The following is a 16218-nucleotide window of genomic DNA, read 5'->3' on the forward strand; positions in this document are numbered from 1 at the left end:
AAGCAACAGGTGGCTCTTGTCTTTAATTTTGCACCAGATTAAATCTTTTTTTTTTTTTTTTGCAGACTGCAAACCAACAAGGACATAAAATGCGACAGCCACACGGTGGAGCAGTGTGAGTGAAAGAACATTCAAGTGAGAGAAAAGAATACTGCTGAGAAGGCTGAAAAAGTCGGCGTCCCGACTGTGCAGTACCGAGAGAGCTGCTCCGCATTACAGCAGTTTTCGCAGTAGAGTAACTCGCAGATCCCAAGTGATGTAATCGTTATATGTCATCTATAAAAGTGACTGCTGTACAGGGGAGGAGGAATGTTCCCAAAAAGGTCTGACCTGTGCATACCTGTGGTTTTACCAAACAATGCAACCAAGGTAGGAAAAACCAAAATGTCAAAACAAATAGAAGGAATAAAATCATGGGGAGTGTTAGGTGCCAAAAAGATAAATCAGACGGTATATACTTTAAAAAAAAGACCCAAACATCCCTGTGATATAGCCTTTGTTCCACCGAGATGCGTTTTTAGAGATCGAACTTCCAACATTAAGACTTGTCAGCTTGTGTTTTTCTGAGCCAAGTTCTGGATTTGTAGGCTTTCCAAAAATAAAAGGCCACAAGTTAGTTTTTAAGACAGAGTGACACTGTGTTCACTCGACCAGTTGTTTCTTATCGTTATCCAGAACAGATTTAGGCACAAGTTTATCGTAAACAGTTTTCTCGGGCAGAAATGGAAACCATCGTGGGGTAACATCCGAATTTGTTTCAACAGAAAAAGGAGCTTCTTTATGTTTTTGCTGACTAGGGTTATAATCGGTAGGGAGAGGGAAAAGTGGCGCCACTGAGGTAAGAGGAAGACACCATCAGAGTGTGACGACTTTGAAGTTATGTGTTCGACCCATTCTGGAGGGCAATGGGGGTGTTTGCATGCATGTAGCAGGTGTTTTGGATCCATGTAAACATCATATGCTCTATAAAGTAGCACATAGACACTGAACAAGCCTGATAATAATGACGATATCTCATCTGGGAAAGAGTAGAACTTCCCAGTGATAATGTAGCACGTGTACATATAGATGGGTGACTAAGGAAAACTAGGGGGCACCGGGAGTCCACATACCTCCGCAGGAAGTAGCGTGATCATGTTCCAAATCTAATCGATTGACCCTTCATTTAACTCTATCATCTAAAATAATTTAATCTTTAACTTTATGATTCAGACAAATCAACGCCTGTGATCACCTTACTTCCTTGGGGGATGTAGAAAAAAAAAATCCCCCCAGAAAAATAAAATAAATAAAACCTGAATACACCTAAAATTTAGACCCTTTGACTCACAAATCTGACTGAGTGTTTTGAAGAACACAAGCGGGTGTGACTCAGACACGACGACCTTCACAGTCGCAGATCTCAACCCAACTGGTCACCAGTGGGAGGTTCAGACAGGACGCTCACCCACTACCATGATCAAAACTCAAAATATATTTTGGAACAACAGAGTTTTATCCCTCCAGAAGACTTCAAGATGTGTAGAATCCACGCCAAGACTCACTGAAGCGTGGGGTTTTTTTCCTTTTATGAGTCACCCATCTGTATGTGCATTCCATCTTCCGGTTATCACGATAATACTTTTCATTTATACATATTCATATGTGGTCTCACTATATGTAAACATGCTCACATCCTCCTTCCTACTTTTTTCCTCTTTTCCTGCTGTGAGCGCAATAAATGAGGCAAATGGGGGCAGGGGCTGCAATTTCAGCATATTAAATCTGTAGCAGCAAACTTTTTTAGACAGAAAAAAAAAGTTGACTAGAGCCAACGGAATTTAATGTTTTAAAAATATAAGAACTATAGATAGGTAGAAACTGATAAGTAACCATTTCAGGGAGAAAACAAAAACAAAAGCCCACCCCACCCATTGCTACATCGAGGGTTTCCAACCCTCCCATTGATCAATCAATCTCGGAAGAAGACTTCACAATAGCAGGCACATGAACAGGTCGTAGACCTTAACTCATGCCTTAAATAGAGAGCATTCTTTACTCAGCCATTCGTCCTCACCTCTGTCAATTAAACCCGAGGTGAGGATGCACCTAGACACTGAATTAGGGTCAGGTTTGTAATTTCCCTACACACTATACGAATTGGAAGTGTTGGGAAGGCTGATCCCTCGTCAGCCATCAAGGTAAATTCATCTCAGTCACATGTTGCGGAGCTGAATGGCCTGTGTAACTGGGGACAGACACACGGGACACACAGCATCTGGGCTCTGGCATATCTGGGTGGCACAATCAAGACAGAAGAGGTTATGGCCACACGGAACCAAGGCGGCGATCACCTGGCTATCCATGCAGTGGATACACATCTCCTGGCCTCTCCCTGCAGATCCCAGGCCAGGTCGATAGGAGAGAGAGGACTCGGGAGGGGAGGAAGAGGAGGCGGTGCTTTCACTGGAGGAGGAGAAGGCTGAGCAGTAGGAGGGGAGCCTGTGGGCGTCGAGGGCCCCTGCTGAGCCAAAAGGCCCTCGGTGAACACGCTGGGCCTGAGGGTGCTCCAGGGCTTCTGTCCCAGAGAAGGTTGGGGAGAGGCGAGGCGTCCCAGGCTGACTGGTCTGGAGATGAGAGTGAAGGTGGTGATGACTAAATGTACTGACATTTCACTGCAATTACAGAGCGCGATCAAAAATGAACCAGAAAATGGTTCCTCTTATTTGCCTTTTTCCTCGTTTATATAATCAGAAATTTAACAAAGGGGTTTTTGGATTGTTGACAAAATCAAGCATTCTGAAAAATGGGCTGTGGGAATGTGAGGGAAAATCTTGAAAATGATGAAAAATCAACAAAGAAAACCTGGCAGCAATCATCGCCCAGGTTCCAGGAGTCACCACACTGACCAGAACCATTCTGCTTCCAAAGCTGCTTCCAAGCAACCATAAAACCTGATAAAGATCAGTTTCTTCTCCTTTTTTAGATGAGTGATTTAAGGAACAGCATTATTATGCCAAACATCTCTGCTAAGCAAGTTCTATTTGTCTGGGCAGAATCAGCTGAGGACTTTTTCGCCACAGTTTTAACACTGACCTGAACCTACCTGAATCTGACGAGCTTCAAAGCTCTGAAGGGTTTGGTGGTCCACGAAGGGGCTCCAGATGGGTTGTGCAGAGGGACGCGAGGCTTGGGCAGTGGAGATGGTCAAGGGGTCAAATCCTGAGGAGGAGCCTCCACCTCCCAGGCCCACCAGTTCCTCCGATCCCACAGGAGGAAGGCTCTCGCCAAACCAGAAGCTTGTACCGCCGCTGTTGCTGTTGCTGTTGTTGTTATTGTTGTTGTTGTTAGAGTTGGCATTAAACGGGCAGGTCGGGCTAAAATCGGACATCCTGTTCCCATTCCCACTGCCGTAGAAGGAATCAGTCGAGCTGGAGCCACTGCCAAGGGAGCTGGAACTGTCGTTGCGGTAGTTGGAAGACATCCTGACACCACTGTTAATATTGCTATTGATTCGCTGAGTACCGTTGATGCTCACTGGCAGTAGGCCACCACCACTCAGTGTTGATACACCCGCATGAAGCCACCCTGCCTCACCCAGCCCCACGGATGTTGCAGAGTTCTCAAAGCTGACATCTGTCCCGTTGAACTGAAAGTCATTGTTATCTACGCCCGGAGCCTCGATGCCACCGCAGGTTCCAGTGCGAAGAGCAATGTGGGCCTCTATCTCCTCTCTGGCTCGGTCCACATTCTCTGGCATCCCTGTGACCTCGAACACTGGCTCTTTGTCGCGACTCGGTGTCACAATGTAGGTGTGGGTCTGTTGCTGAATGCGTTTGATGGTGGCCCCTGAAAGACATAACCAGACCACACCCTTTCACTCAAACAGTATTCGTAGGAATTCTTAAACTGTTTGGTTACATGAGAGAAATGAGTATGAAGCATCATTAGTTTCACACATCATAAAATACAACCTCCCAGCACTGCATCGTTGTGGACGAAAACTTCCAAAATGCATAAAATTTTGAAAACTTTCTCGCAATTTGTATGAGGGGAGCGTGTCGTGTTTTCATCCAAATGAACACAGTCAAGCACAATGAGTTCTCAAAATTCTCATTAAGTTCATCGCTGCCCACTAAACCTCTTGGCTTTTCACGGCGTTATACAAGTTATATCTATGGCTACATTCCCGTTAGCCCTCTGCTAACGAATATGACCAAGTGCTCTAGTTGTGCATTGCATCAGACTTTCACAAATGGAGGTGAAATGAAAATTCACCAGGGTTGTGGGATGTTTTGTAACAACAGAGAGGGCTACAGCAGAGTTTATGACATAATGTTCCAAACTACAGCTTCAAATTTAATTTGCAATACATACGACTGACATGGTACATTTCAAGAGGGCTTCTGAATATAGTGATATTCCTTTTTTCCCCCATATTGCCCAGCCCTAATCCTCATTCAATCCAGTGGAAAGTGAGAGAAGATCATATGATTCACGGAGCATAACTGGTTGGAAATTTAAAAAAAATAAAATAAAAAAAAAAATCACACACACACACACACACACACTGGCCTGGTGACTGATCCAATGTGATCAAATCTGATATTAAATACGTTCCAACATTTTAAACAGCAGCTGCAACCACAACTTGACCCGATTGTGTCAACCTGAAAAAATAACCAAAAAAGGCAAAACTAAAAGAGTGCACAGTCACAGGAACAGCATATGTTTTCAGTAGAATCTAACATGGAAATGGAAAGAAATCATGAGCAATAAATACAGTTGGCTAAAGGAGAGCACATAAAACCCCTGCGGGTTTGAACTTTTTCACATTTCAGTACAATACTATTTTGTACGTCTAACATTTGACACAAGGCTCAAGGGCAACCACAGAAACAATGGAAGCACAGAAAATCCTGGAGTGCCTGCGTGTGAATGCCTCACAAATAAGCCCTAACAGACACGTGTCATTTCACTGTTCAATCAGGAAATATTCAATATTCAAACTCTTGCCTCGTGAATGTGGAGCCACCATTTTCAAATGTGTTGTCATTTTGTCTTGTTACATCACCCTCTCCTGCTCAAATGACACATGGTTGAGAACCACTGCAGTGCAATTTGCAAATCAACCCCAGGGCTTTCTGACACCCAGGTGGTAATGTCAACAGAGCAAGAAGTTAATGGCTCTGTGAGGAAAACGCAAAACACGGTGAACCTGAGAATATTAAAACTCATTCTGAAGCTGAGAGAAAAAGACGTGTGTGCTAAGAAATGCCTCGGATCTTTCACAATTGCCATAATGTTTGTAAAAGGAAAAAAAAGTAGAATAATAGTATCGGTTACTTCTACAGCGGACGTGGCTGATTAGTCAGGTATAAGGTATAAAGACATACGCACTGTCAAATATTATAAAAATTGTATACTTAAAGTTGAAAGCAATGAAAAACCTTTTTGATGAAGCAGCAAAATTTTGAAAAAATATCTAGTTGCTTCTATTTTATTTGATTATACTGATGTTATGATCCCATCCTTTGTGTCATTGAAATGATTATGATGGGACTTTTATTTTTTACTGCATAATATAAAGATTTCTTTTCTTTAAGTCTAAATGATTTGTAAGCAGGAAATTTCTGCAGCACCGCAATCACAAGATGTAATTTAAAATTATATTTTGACACACAATTAGCCTTTCACTAAAAATTGCACCTTCCTGAAATTTGAGAATGGCAATGGAACATATTATGATGTGATGAAATGCTGATTAACTGTGCAGCCCAACTATATCACGTTCCTTTAAGTCAAAACATGACTTGCATTGTTGGGAGTTCAAAATTATGACGAAAATGACCTTGTTACTCTTTCCAGCTCCTATATTAGCATGTGAAAATAGAGACACAAAGACATTTATAAACCATAACTGAAGAAACAATTTCAAAAAAGCTTCTTTTCGCTTAGTGAGAGAACCTGACTTTAACAGAACTTTGTTCAGCCTGACGAGGAGGCGAGACTCTTACAGTTGCATCTCTGCCTTGTTGATCATGACTCAAAACGCTCACTCTGAACACTTGAGGTGCACTCAGGGAGGGCAAACCTCAGCTAAGGCCGTTGTTAAAAAAGAAAGAAAGAAGAAAAAAAGAAAAATTTTATGTTACACAGATGTGCCACCAAAATGTATTTGGTTCCTTCTCGGTCAGAGCAGAATCACTCTTGCAAACAAGTGGTGTGCAGAGATGACAAACAATAAGTTTACCTGAACTGAACCTCATGCAATAACAGAATGAATTCAAAACCCACCTTTAGGACCCACAACCAGTCCGACAACACGATACGGCACTCGCACCTGGGGGATTGAAAAGACCCGGGTTAATTACATAACATTAATGAATCATCTTTAGAAGCAGGTTTAGACCAAACATGATAAGATTACAATGCTAAGATATGACATGTGACAGTCTCCTATCAATCGAGATCTCTGACTCAGTACCTGAATGGTGGTCTGTCCAGGTAAAGCGGGGATCCCTGGGCCGGACACGGTGGCAAGAGAGCCTGCTTTATTCCGAGATGCTCTGATGAGGGAGAAGTGCTCAGCCGCAGACAGGATCTCCCTCTTGGCCATAGCCACATCTTCCTTGCGTCCCGTAACAACAAAGACGGGCTGCTCGCCTCTAACTGGTGTCTTAATGTAAGTGTTGGTCTTGGCTCGGAGCGCCTTAATCTTACAGCCTGTCGGAGGCAAGTTGAAGATGAAAAGCTAAGTCAACTTAATTTATTAGGGCCACAAATCACACGTGTTCCATATTGCTTTGCATTCTTGTACAACATATGACCCCCTTCATACACTTAATTTAAATTACAACGGCCAAGGTTCACACATATTTTTTAACAATTCACTTCCATGACAACACGTTCTCAGAAATGTCTGGGTTAAGATGAAAGACGTACAGTCATCCAAGTTCGGATTTACCAGTGTGCAATTAACTAGTTAATAGCAAGCTATATGATTTGATATAAAATGAGCATGTCAATAAATAACAACCAAAAGAAATTTTCTCATTTGAACACATAATATTAAGGTATTTGAGAAGCAAATATTACAAAATTATTGTTCTGACTTCATTTATCTAAGGAAAAAACAGGGTCCAGGGCATGGAAATATTTCATTTTCTGACATTCCATGACTCTCAAGGGTTTTCCTGACCATAGCAACCCTGAGGTTCTGTTAAAACTATTAACAAAGCTGTGATTCCTTAAAGTTGAAAGATTTAACATTATGACAACTACATATGGAATCAAACCTCAATGATTATAATTACCAGATCTTAATAGTAATAGATGATGTACGTGACCCTAAGTTTCCAGTTACTAATGCCCTTTAAGAGTTGCATAGCTTATAAATTAAATATTCCTTTCAGCTGTGGTTGAGTCCAACATCATTACCAGCCATTTCCTGTTGTTGTCCTTAACACTGCACCCTCCCCCAACTGAGATCAAACTCGTCTTTAAAACAAGCCCCAAACCTTAACATTAAGATGTGTAGGACATAGTTCAGGAGGAATACAGCAGATAAATTCGCTGGCTGTATGAGAAACGAGTTTAGATTAACTCGGAGGTCTGCGTTATGTCACGGAGCAAAATATAAATGCAGCTGATGTGGCAAAGCAATGGTGACCAACGCTGCTGTTCATGTTCTCCTCCGAGACAAAGCCAAGCCAGGTTCAGCGCGACACCACACCGAGTCGCCTGAAGGTCCACTGTCAGTCAAGCACACACTTAACACTATCAGTACAGAAGAAAATGTAAAAGCAAATGCCGATGGATAAACTTGTGGTAGAAACTTTTGTTGAGGGTGGTGGGCTGGGGTGGCGCTGACCCAGTTAGGAGGGGTGCTAAAGCTAGCTAGAGTTCAGCTAACGCTAACTTTTATAAATCATGATGCAAAGTGCGTTGATGGACAACATTACACATTTACACTTAAGTTATAGACAGCCGCTCAAATAACGCGTCAAACGAACACTAATAAAAATGTAGAAAATTGGAATGGTGTTATATGGCTAGAGTTGGTGGTAACAATGAGGTAATGTAAGGTCTCCCATGGAATAAAACTTGAAATTTAAGATAATGCTATTAGTTTTCAAGATAAGTGCGTAGTAATTTCATTCCAGGATAATAAAGCAGTGGGTTAGTAAGAGTCACACTGTTTGACCCATTTTCAGTCCCGTGTGTACCATTTTGTTCGTTACCATTGTTTGCACAATTTTCCCACCAAGTTAATGCCGGCTAATGTTATTTATCAACTATTCAATCCGTCCGAACATCCTCCGAGCGAGAATAAAAACTCACCCTGCCTGCCCACGATCTCCGCGACGTGCTCCGAGCTCGGCACGGCCACGCACTCGGTCGTGTTGACACTCTTTCGCCGAGCCAAAAGCGAAGCCTCGGCCTCATAGCCCGACTCCCCGTATACACCGGAGGATAGCAGCGCCATGCCCCCCGCTGGTGGTAGGGTGCCGCCGCCGACTCCAGCATCATCCCGATCGTCTCCATTATACAGCAACACCGTCTCGACTTGCTCCATCCCAGACGGGAGGTGTTGGTGGCGATGGGCCTGCGCTAGCAGCGAGCTACCTGTGCAGCCGGAGGAGGCTACAACTTCTGGCTCCTCGTCCTCGGGCGCTGCCGTAAGATTCCCTTCATCTCCCGAGGGCGGTCGATGCAGCGGCAGGGGCTTCAAGTCTAGAACCGTACCGATGAGGTTGAAGTGAGAACCCGGGATGAGCTGGTGATGATGGAAGGGGAGGCTCTCATCTCCTTGTTCGGAGGTCTGGCTCTGGGAGCCGAGGTGCTCTTCGAGGCCCATACCGGCGAAAGCGTGCACTAAAGGCGGCGGGACTTCGGACTCTCCCTCGTCGGCCTCGAGCAAAGACGTACTACTAGGCATGGTTCAGAAGTTTTAGAATGATGCCGAAAATGTGAATCGATACGGATGATTAATTCAAATTATTTTGGTGTACAAAAAATAAAAAAGCGACCAGCGCCTGTTGGTTGAAATGTGTGGCTTTTGTTTTGCCAGCTCTCTCATGCAGCCCTCCCTACTCTGTAATCTCGTCTGGGTGGTTCGCGCGAGAGTTTGTTTTCGGGTCAAACGTGTGTTCGCAGATGTCATGTCGACGCTTATACCGCGCATCCGCAAAGAGTTAGAGACTCGTGATTAATAGGCTCATATCCTCTACAGTATACGGCTCAGACATTATGAATAATTCAGATCATGTGTCTGCATATTGTTGTTTATTACACATACGTCTCTACACTAACTCCGTAAGTTTGCAAAACTCTTCATACTTTCCTACACACATTCACATTAATGCGCAGATGTACTCTTGAGCCTCAACTTTGACATTCGTCCACATATATTACATACATTAATATTACCACAAACTACAGGTAGTCTAATAGACTTAAATTCATGACTACAGTCAAATAATTCCAGTAATAACCAAGGGACACCAACAAGTACTGTTGATGGTGCTGGTCAATTTTCTAGTCCTTTGTTCTATGTCCTTACATCCTCTCTTGCTTACACTTCTCACCTTCCAAAGTCTAAGTTATCATCTAGGAAAATGATAGGTGCTCTGTGTTGTGTCTATTGCCAGAATAGTGGTTTATTCCCTCTGCCGAGGAGAATAGGCGTTTGTTTCAGATGGGTTTACATCAAATTCTTCTCCCCCTGTTTTAGCAGATGGGAAAAGAACAAAACAGATGGTTAAAACAGGACATGAGTTTTGAATACAACAACAAAAACAAATGACAAGATATGATGGGCATTTTCACAATGAAATGCAGTGATGTGTGAGTGGAAAACATAATTGAGAATATATGGATCCAAGAGGACACTGAGCAGCTTTTAGTGTCGTCAAAGGCACAGGACCTCCTCTCAGCCACAGAGACCTGGCAGAGGAAAAAAAGAGAAGAGAAACTTGAGGAGTATTGTGGGGGCAGAAAAAATGCTGTAAGAGAATTGCAACAGTTATTAGGAAGATTACAGTTTTCTTTTTGCCAGGGGGAAAAATATGGGTTCTAATTTCAAGTATTAAAATATTCATTGAGACTGAGACCAACCTAAAAGATTATAATATACAACACCTCTGACAATAAAAAGTAATTGAAGGCTTGAACAGTGAACAGTTGAGAAATTCTTCTGAGTTGACTTCCCTGACTTTTCATGGCAAAGGTCAAATGTGTCCATGATTCAGTGAAATATCTCTACATCTAAAGGATGGATTGGCACTTAATTTTTTGCTCATTTTCATGAGTCATACTGGCTGTAGTGATTTTTCCTCAGACGAGTCCAACAATTAGACTGTGACATTAAACAGTTTAGCTTTATCAAGACATTTTCTGTAACTCTGCCATCAAGTTAAAATTGTTGACTAACTTTCCGATATCTTCTCCCTAAAACTCCAACTGTTTCTGATTAAAAAAGTATATAATTGAGATTTTTTTTAAATGATATTGTGACTGAAAATTATTCACAATATCAGACAGATTTTCATTCATCTGAAATTATTCACAACTCAATTATAAACATTTTGAATGATAAGTGATGTTTGTTGGAACTGTACCAATCAAACAAAAAAGTTATTACCTAAACTTAAAGTTGCAGTCTATCATATTTTCATATAAATGAACATCCTTTACAATTAAGATACAGAATTTTTTACCTGTGGTGACAATCTCAGGCTGCCAGTATATATACAGCAGGCACTTTGGGCAGTACGACAGAGTTATGCCAGCCAAGATGGTTACTTCTGGTCAGCCCTCTACTAACTTGTGGATAAATAACCTTATCATTTGACCCCCCCAGACATATAAGGTTATCAGACTAAAAGAATTAAATCGTAATGGTGAAAAAATCTAATTTCCAGAGATCATTTCTCATTAGTGGTTGTAATAACTGTCACTGCTAGATGATGGAGAACAATGTTTGCATTGTAGCTTTAATTTAGAATATCACCTTGACCAACAATTTAGCTTTTTAGAAAAAATGCACCTCCTGTGATTTGCAATGTGGACATTGCAGCAGGCCATATTGCAATGTTATCAAAATTTTTGACTGTGTCCATCAGACTCGACTGTGTTTCATGCTAAATTGCAAAGTTGCCAAATTGCCATGCCTACACACTAAAGAAAGACGGTAATTTGGACTAAATGCCGACAGATTAGTTTTGCAATTGAGAGCATGTGTGCTGAAAGTAATCGCTATCAAGGCTTAATCTGAACACTTTAAGTTATCAAGAAAATATTATAGAATGCCTATTGAAAACATTTGATTTCAAATGTAAATCAAGCCGGGGGGAGGGGGGGGTTGCAACAGTGACATCCTGCATTTGGTAGCTTAATTACACAGCAGGCGGATTAGTGGCAGGGTGCCATCTATGAGCAGGTGTTCTTCCATGTCATGTTCAGGTCTCAGTTACGTCCTTTCCTTTTTGAATTAGGTCCATTCCAATTGGGTCAGAGCTTTGTGAAAAGGTGTTTATTTTTCTGCTTTCACAATTGAACGCTTGTCTTCAAGAAGACTTAAAGAGATCCATCTCAGTGCATGGGCCTACTGGAAGCATTTGTGGAGTCTCAGATAGGCCTAATTCTGTGAGATGGAACTTGAGTTACACAAGCAGCTGCAGTTACATAGCAAAAACCTATTATTGAACACGTTAAATGTGCACAGCTGTCTTTTGTTTGACCACCATGTGTCAGCAGAGGATGCTGCTACTCAACAAAACTACATAACACAACTGCAAATTTTAAATAAGGGCGTATGGAAGTGTTCTTTCGACGACATCCAGTCCTACTTGAGGTTTAGGTTCTTTTCACTGTGGTTACATGCAATAAATATCAGGTGCGGTTTGGCCGGTTTGCCAGTCGTACATACGTGTATGTGTGGGCGGCCACGTCGTTCAGAAGTATCAACGTAGAGACATACGCTTTACAACTATGTCGCCCATGTGATGCACAAGCCTGCCTCCTCTTCTTTGTCCACCAATGCGCAGGTGAAGGAGGTGGGATTTAAGAAATGACAGCCAATGAGGTATTACGCTTGTTTTGCGTTTGTTAGAATTTATCCATCCACATCCGGGTAAGCATTTTGGGTGAGTAGCTAATGCCGACTGAGATAAAGTAATTAAAAAAATACAACGTTTCAATTCAGTTTAACTACATTGGCAACGAATACATCCTTATTACACGAATACACAGCTATTAGAAAAATTATTAGTTCCAAATATTTTCCTGCCCCGATAACATAAAGGCCAGACACCCAGCTAAGTTAGCATTAAGCTAACAATTTGTCGCTAATGTCAGTGTCCGGGTTTACGTTGCCATAATTTTTCTACTTCTAGCTCATTAATTATTGACTTGAATTTAATCTCTTATCATGTTACGTTCAGCAGGTCCACCCCTTCTTTTTTCTTTGAGGCGTTTGGCTCTCGGTCTTCAGGATGTACGTATCCTTTCGGGTGATGGTGCAGGTGCTGTGGGCCCAGCTGCTCTGTGGGTGGGTGCTGGGCTCCGAGCTAACTTTTGAGCTGCCGGACAACGCCAAGCAGTGTTTCTACGAAGACATTATCATCGGCACAAAGTGTACGCTAGAGTTTCAGGTATGTGAAGTTACATCTGTTTTTCAAGTACCCACCCGAATAGGGTGGGGTGGAGTTTCCAGCGTCTCACTTTTTCGTCCTGATAAGAAATCGTCATTTTCAATAAGAAGTCCAGTCAGTCCCTTCCTAAGGGCAGTATCAAGCTTGAAAGACTGGTTGCAGATTAATGATTAATCAACCAAACTCGCAATCAATCAATCAATCATTACCTTAATGTTGATGCAATACCTTGTACACTTGGCATGCTTATGACAGTGTTGAATTCTTTTGTATCAGTGCTGTATGTATCAATTTTCATGTTTTTGGACTTGATTTTTATGGAACATAAGTGTTTTTATAATGGCCTCATTTATTTATAGTTGTGAAATGCAACCCAATTGTTACCTTTACTGTGAAGGTTATTGCACCAGTAAAATCTCATTCTGCAGCAACCTATGTTCTACATAATTCTACATTTATGTATGACAAAAACACAAGTTTTCAAATGTTTCTTAGACACTATGCTTCATCAGTATATTTACTAAATCCCTCTGCCATTATTTTTTCCCAGGTGGTGACAGGTGGCCATTATGATGTGGACTGTCGTTTAGAGAACCCAGATGGCACTACACTATATAAGGAGACAAAGAAGCAGTATGACAGCTTCACCTTCACTGCAGCCACGAATGGCACCTACAAGTTCTGCTTCAGTAATGAATTCTCAACATTCACTCACAAGACCGTTTACTTTGACTTCCAAGTTGGTGATGACCCCCCGCTCTTCCCCAATGAGAACAGAGTCACTGCTCTCACCCAGGTGAGTGTGCTGTTAAGAAGTCGCATATTATTATCAGATGTGTAAGCATAAACATATTTATACCCCAAAAATGGCACTGGTAGAGAATTAACCAAGTAGGACTCAGGACATTATTTGCCACAGACAGTCTCAAGCACTGATCTATCAGCACCAAACATTTACTTATAGGTTTGCGTTAATACCTGCAGTTATATGTTTTTGATAGAATTAAACAGAAATGTCTTGGCAGAGCTTTCTGTTAGGAATTTACAAAGTCTGCAAGGGAAATTCAACCAGCAATCCTTTGGCTAGTAGAGGTAGTAGACGGCCTGAACCAAAGTCACAAACTGGTTGGACACTTAATTCCAAAACATTGAGTCCAAAATTGAACACATAACATCAAATCACAACTTTCATTCATTCTTGTACATGTTACTAATTCTTTTTTTAACCCAAGTGAAACTGACCTTTAATATTTTGTTGTACGACTGCTTTAATTCCCAGCTACAACTGAAATATCCCTCTTTGATCTTGTTTTCTGTTTATGATCCTATCCAGATGGAATCAGCCTGCGTGTCCATCCACGAGGCCCTGAAGTCTGTCATTGACTACCAGACACACTTCCGCCTTCGTGAGGCCCAAGGGCGCAGTCGGGCAGAGGACCTCAACACCCGTGTGGCGTTCTGGTCCATCGGAGAGGCCATTATCCTTCTGGTGGTCAGCATTAGTCAGGTGGTCCTGCTAAGAAGCTTCTTCTCTGATAAGAAAACTACGACAACACGTGTTGGATCGTAACGGCCTCCACCTTGTGATCGGATTCATCACTTTCTTTATCCATGCCTGGATCATGTGCATAGAGTAGATTAGAACAGCAGTGCTGATCAGAGATGGGATCATATCAAACTGCCAGGTCATACAATCTGACATCATTCTCCTTCAACACTGCTGTTTCTAGCGACTTTATGTAAATGAGACTTGAGCAAAGAGGTTATGTATTTGAGGTAAAAGAAATGACCGGAAGAAAGGCTTGATTGTGTGTTTCTAACTACCTGCACCAGATGCTGTTCAAGCAGTTGGCCATGTAGTTTAAGCAAACCTCAAGCGCTTTTAAATGTTTGAATTAATTTCTAAATATGTTCTCATTTTAAAGGTGTCCCTCTTTTGGCGAGTTCTTACCCCCCCCCCCCCCCCACACACACACACAAACCTTCTGTTTCTGATCTGATATCCATATTTCAGCCCAAACTGTGCACTGAAATAAACAAGGACATTGTGACTTAATGTAATAAATGTAAGCCTGTAAGGAAACTTTTTCCTTCTCTCCAGAGATTTGGGTCACTGCAGGCAAGGTGGTGTTTTCCCCTTAATGGGCACAAACTGTTATGAAAGATCTGTTGCATTTTTTTTGTTATTTCTCTTTTATTGTACTGAGTGAGACGAGGTAGATGTCTTACCAGCTTCATGTGTGGAATATGTGCAGAGAGGAAGCCATCCTTAAACCTATTACTGGCACAAACACTTCTACAGCTAATTGCAAATGACTTGAAAGACTGAACTAAGATGGGAGTTGTATTTTTCTATTGCAGCTGTTGACACAATTTGAAAGGATAAGAAAGATCATCTGTGTTTGCCTTTTAGATTTAATCAACTTGAAATACACATCGGATTAAAGGTGTGGTTCAGTTTGATAATGCCAACTACATTATCCAAACATGTTGAAGTTACGGGTAGGGGCTTCTCTAATACACCTGTTTGATTGGATGTGGAAGTTTAAATTTGGAAATACTCAATTTTGTGTTTTGATGCAATGACACATTGTGTGGTGAAAGGAAATCAAGCACATTTACTTCCACGGGTTAAATTGCAATGTTGTGTAACACATATTTATCCTCTGGGCTGATAATGTTTTTTTTAAATGCAGCGCTGTTGTACATTTGCTGTTGTTTGATCCGTTTGAGTTGTAGTTAAAATGACTAGGCTCATCCTATTATTGTTCACTCCAACAACAGCTTCTCAAAAAGGAAGAGAAAAGACCATTTTGGACTGCAAATTGTATGTCTCTACTCATCATCAGGGTAAAAATTGTAGTGCTGTAAGAAATGTCAAAATCATACACTTACATACATAACATAACACAACATAAGCCCTGGTTTGTTTGTTTTTGGGTTTTTTGTTTTTTTTTTACATTGTCCATATTAGAGGTTATGTGTAATGTGGTCAGAACTGATATGTAATTTCTGATTTCACTGTGTAAGGTCAGAAAAAATTCTAAAAGCTTTATCAGCAATGCGATTAATTAATCCTGCTCTAACTGTCCCTCTTGTCTGACCCTTTTCCCCTCACTCAGTGTTTGTTGTCAGTTCTGGTAGGTGGTGCTTTGTTGAACTTTTTTGCTTTAGATTTGAGTATGTACTCACAATATTTTTGGACACAAATTGAGTTCTGGGGGTGTGTTAAGTTATTGGGATGACAATAAATTTTCTGTTGAAATATCTTAGTATGAATTTATCGTTACTAATAAATTGTGAGAGGGATTCCTGGATACATCCTGTGGTCATACTTCTTTTGTCCTGTAGGTAGTGATAAAATCAAGGCAATCACAACCAGCTCCTCGTCCACATTCAAAACATACTTATTTAATTCATCGGATACAAAGAGGGCAGATTCAGTATCGTATAAGGTCGGTCTCTTGTGCCGTGGTTGCTCTTTCTTAGAAAGAAAAGTTCCAGTCAGAGAAAAGCAGCGTAGTTGATTTGTTTTGTTTACTGTTGTCTACGTCACAGTCAACCAGCTCTGTGATTGGCTCTC

General features: G+C 41.4%; 2 protein-coding genes across 10 annotated transcripts; one reads left to right on the forward strand and one right to left on the reverse strand.

Moving 5' to 3' along the window:
- Positions 1-1674: 1674 nt before the first annotated feature.
- LOC147259997 (RNA-binding protein MEX3B-like) lies at positions 1675-12778 on the reverse strand. Of its 4 annotated transcripts, none has more exons than XM_086206327.1 (6): positions 12671-12778; positions 8323-9927; positions 6467-6705; positions 6277-6322; positions 3086-3828; positions 1675-2606 (listed from the first exon to the last, which is right to left on the reverse strand). In XM_086206327.1, exons 2-6 carry the CDS (start codon positions 8918-8920, stop codon positions 2196-2198), a joined length of 2037 nt encoding a protein of 678 aa, XP_086062453.1. In that variant the 5' UTR covers positions 8921-9927; positions 12671-12778; the 3' UTR covers positions 1675-2195. The 4 variants fall into 4 exon arrangements, with proteins under 4 accessions (XP_086062453.1, XP_086062452.1, XP_086062454.1 ...); XM_086206326.1 differs by having other exon boundaries at positions 11912-12766; XM_086206328.1 differs by having other exon boundaries at positions 12706-12742.
- Positions 9276-15801, forward strand: tmed7 (transmembrane p24 trafficking protein 7). Of its 6 annotated transcripts, none has more exons than XM_086206335.1 (4): positions 9276-9297; positions 12429-12635; positions 13186-13431; positions 13969-15801. In XM_086206335.1, the coding sequence occupies exons 2-4, from the start codon at positions 12477-12479 to the stop codon at positions 14203-14205; spliced, it is 642 nt and encodes a 213-aa protein (XP_086062461.1). In that variant the 5' UTR covers positions 9276-9297; positions 12429-12476; the 3' UTR covers positions 14206-15801. The 6 variants fall into 6 exon arrangements, with proteins under 6 accessions (XP_086062461.1, XP_086062456.1, XP_086062457.1 ...); XM_086206330.1 differs by lacking the exon at positions 9276-9297 and adding an exon at positions 12009-12128 and having other exon boundaries at positions 12426-12635; XM_086206331.1 differs by lacking the exon at positions 9276-9297 and adding an exon at positions 12070-12128.
- The last annotated feature ends 417 nt before the right edge of the window (positions 15802-16218 follow it).

This window comes from Aulostomus chinensis, chromosome 6, assembly GCF_037954235.1.
Source record: "Aulostomus chinensis isolate RoL2024-O1b breed Wild chromosome 6, RoL_Achi_v1.0, whole genome shotgun sequence".
Classification (NCBI taxonomy): Eukaryota; Metazoa; Chordata; class Actinopteri; order Syngnathiformes; family Aulostomidae; genus Aulostomus; species Aulostomus chinensis.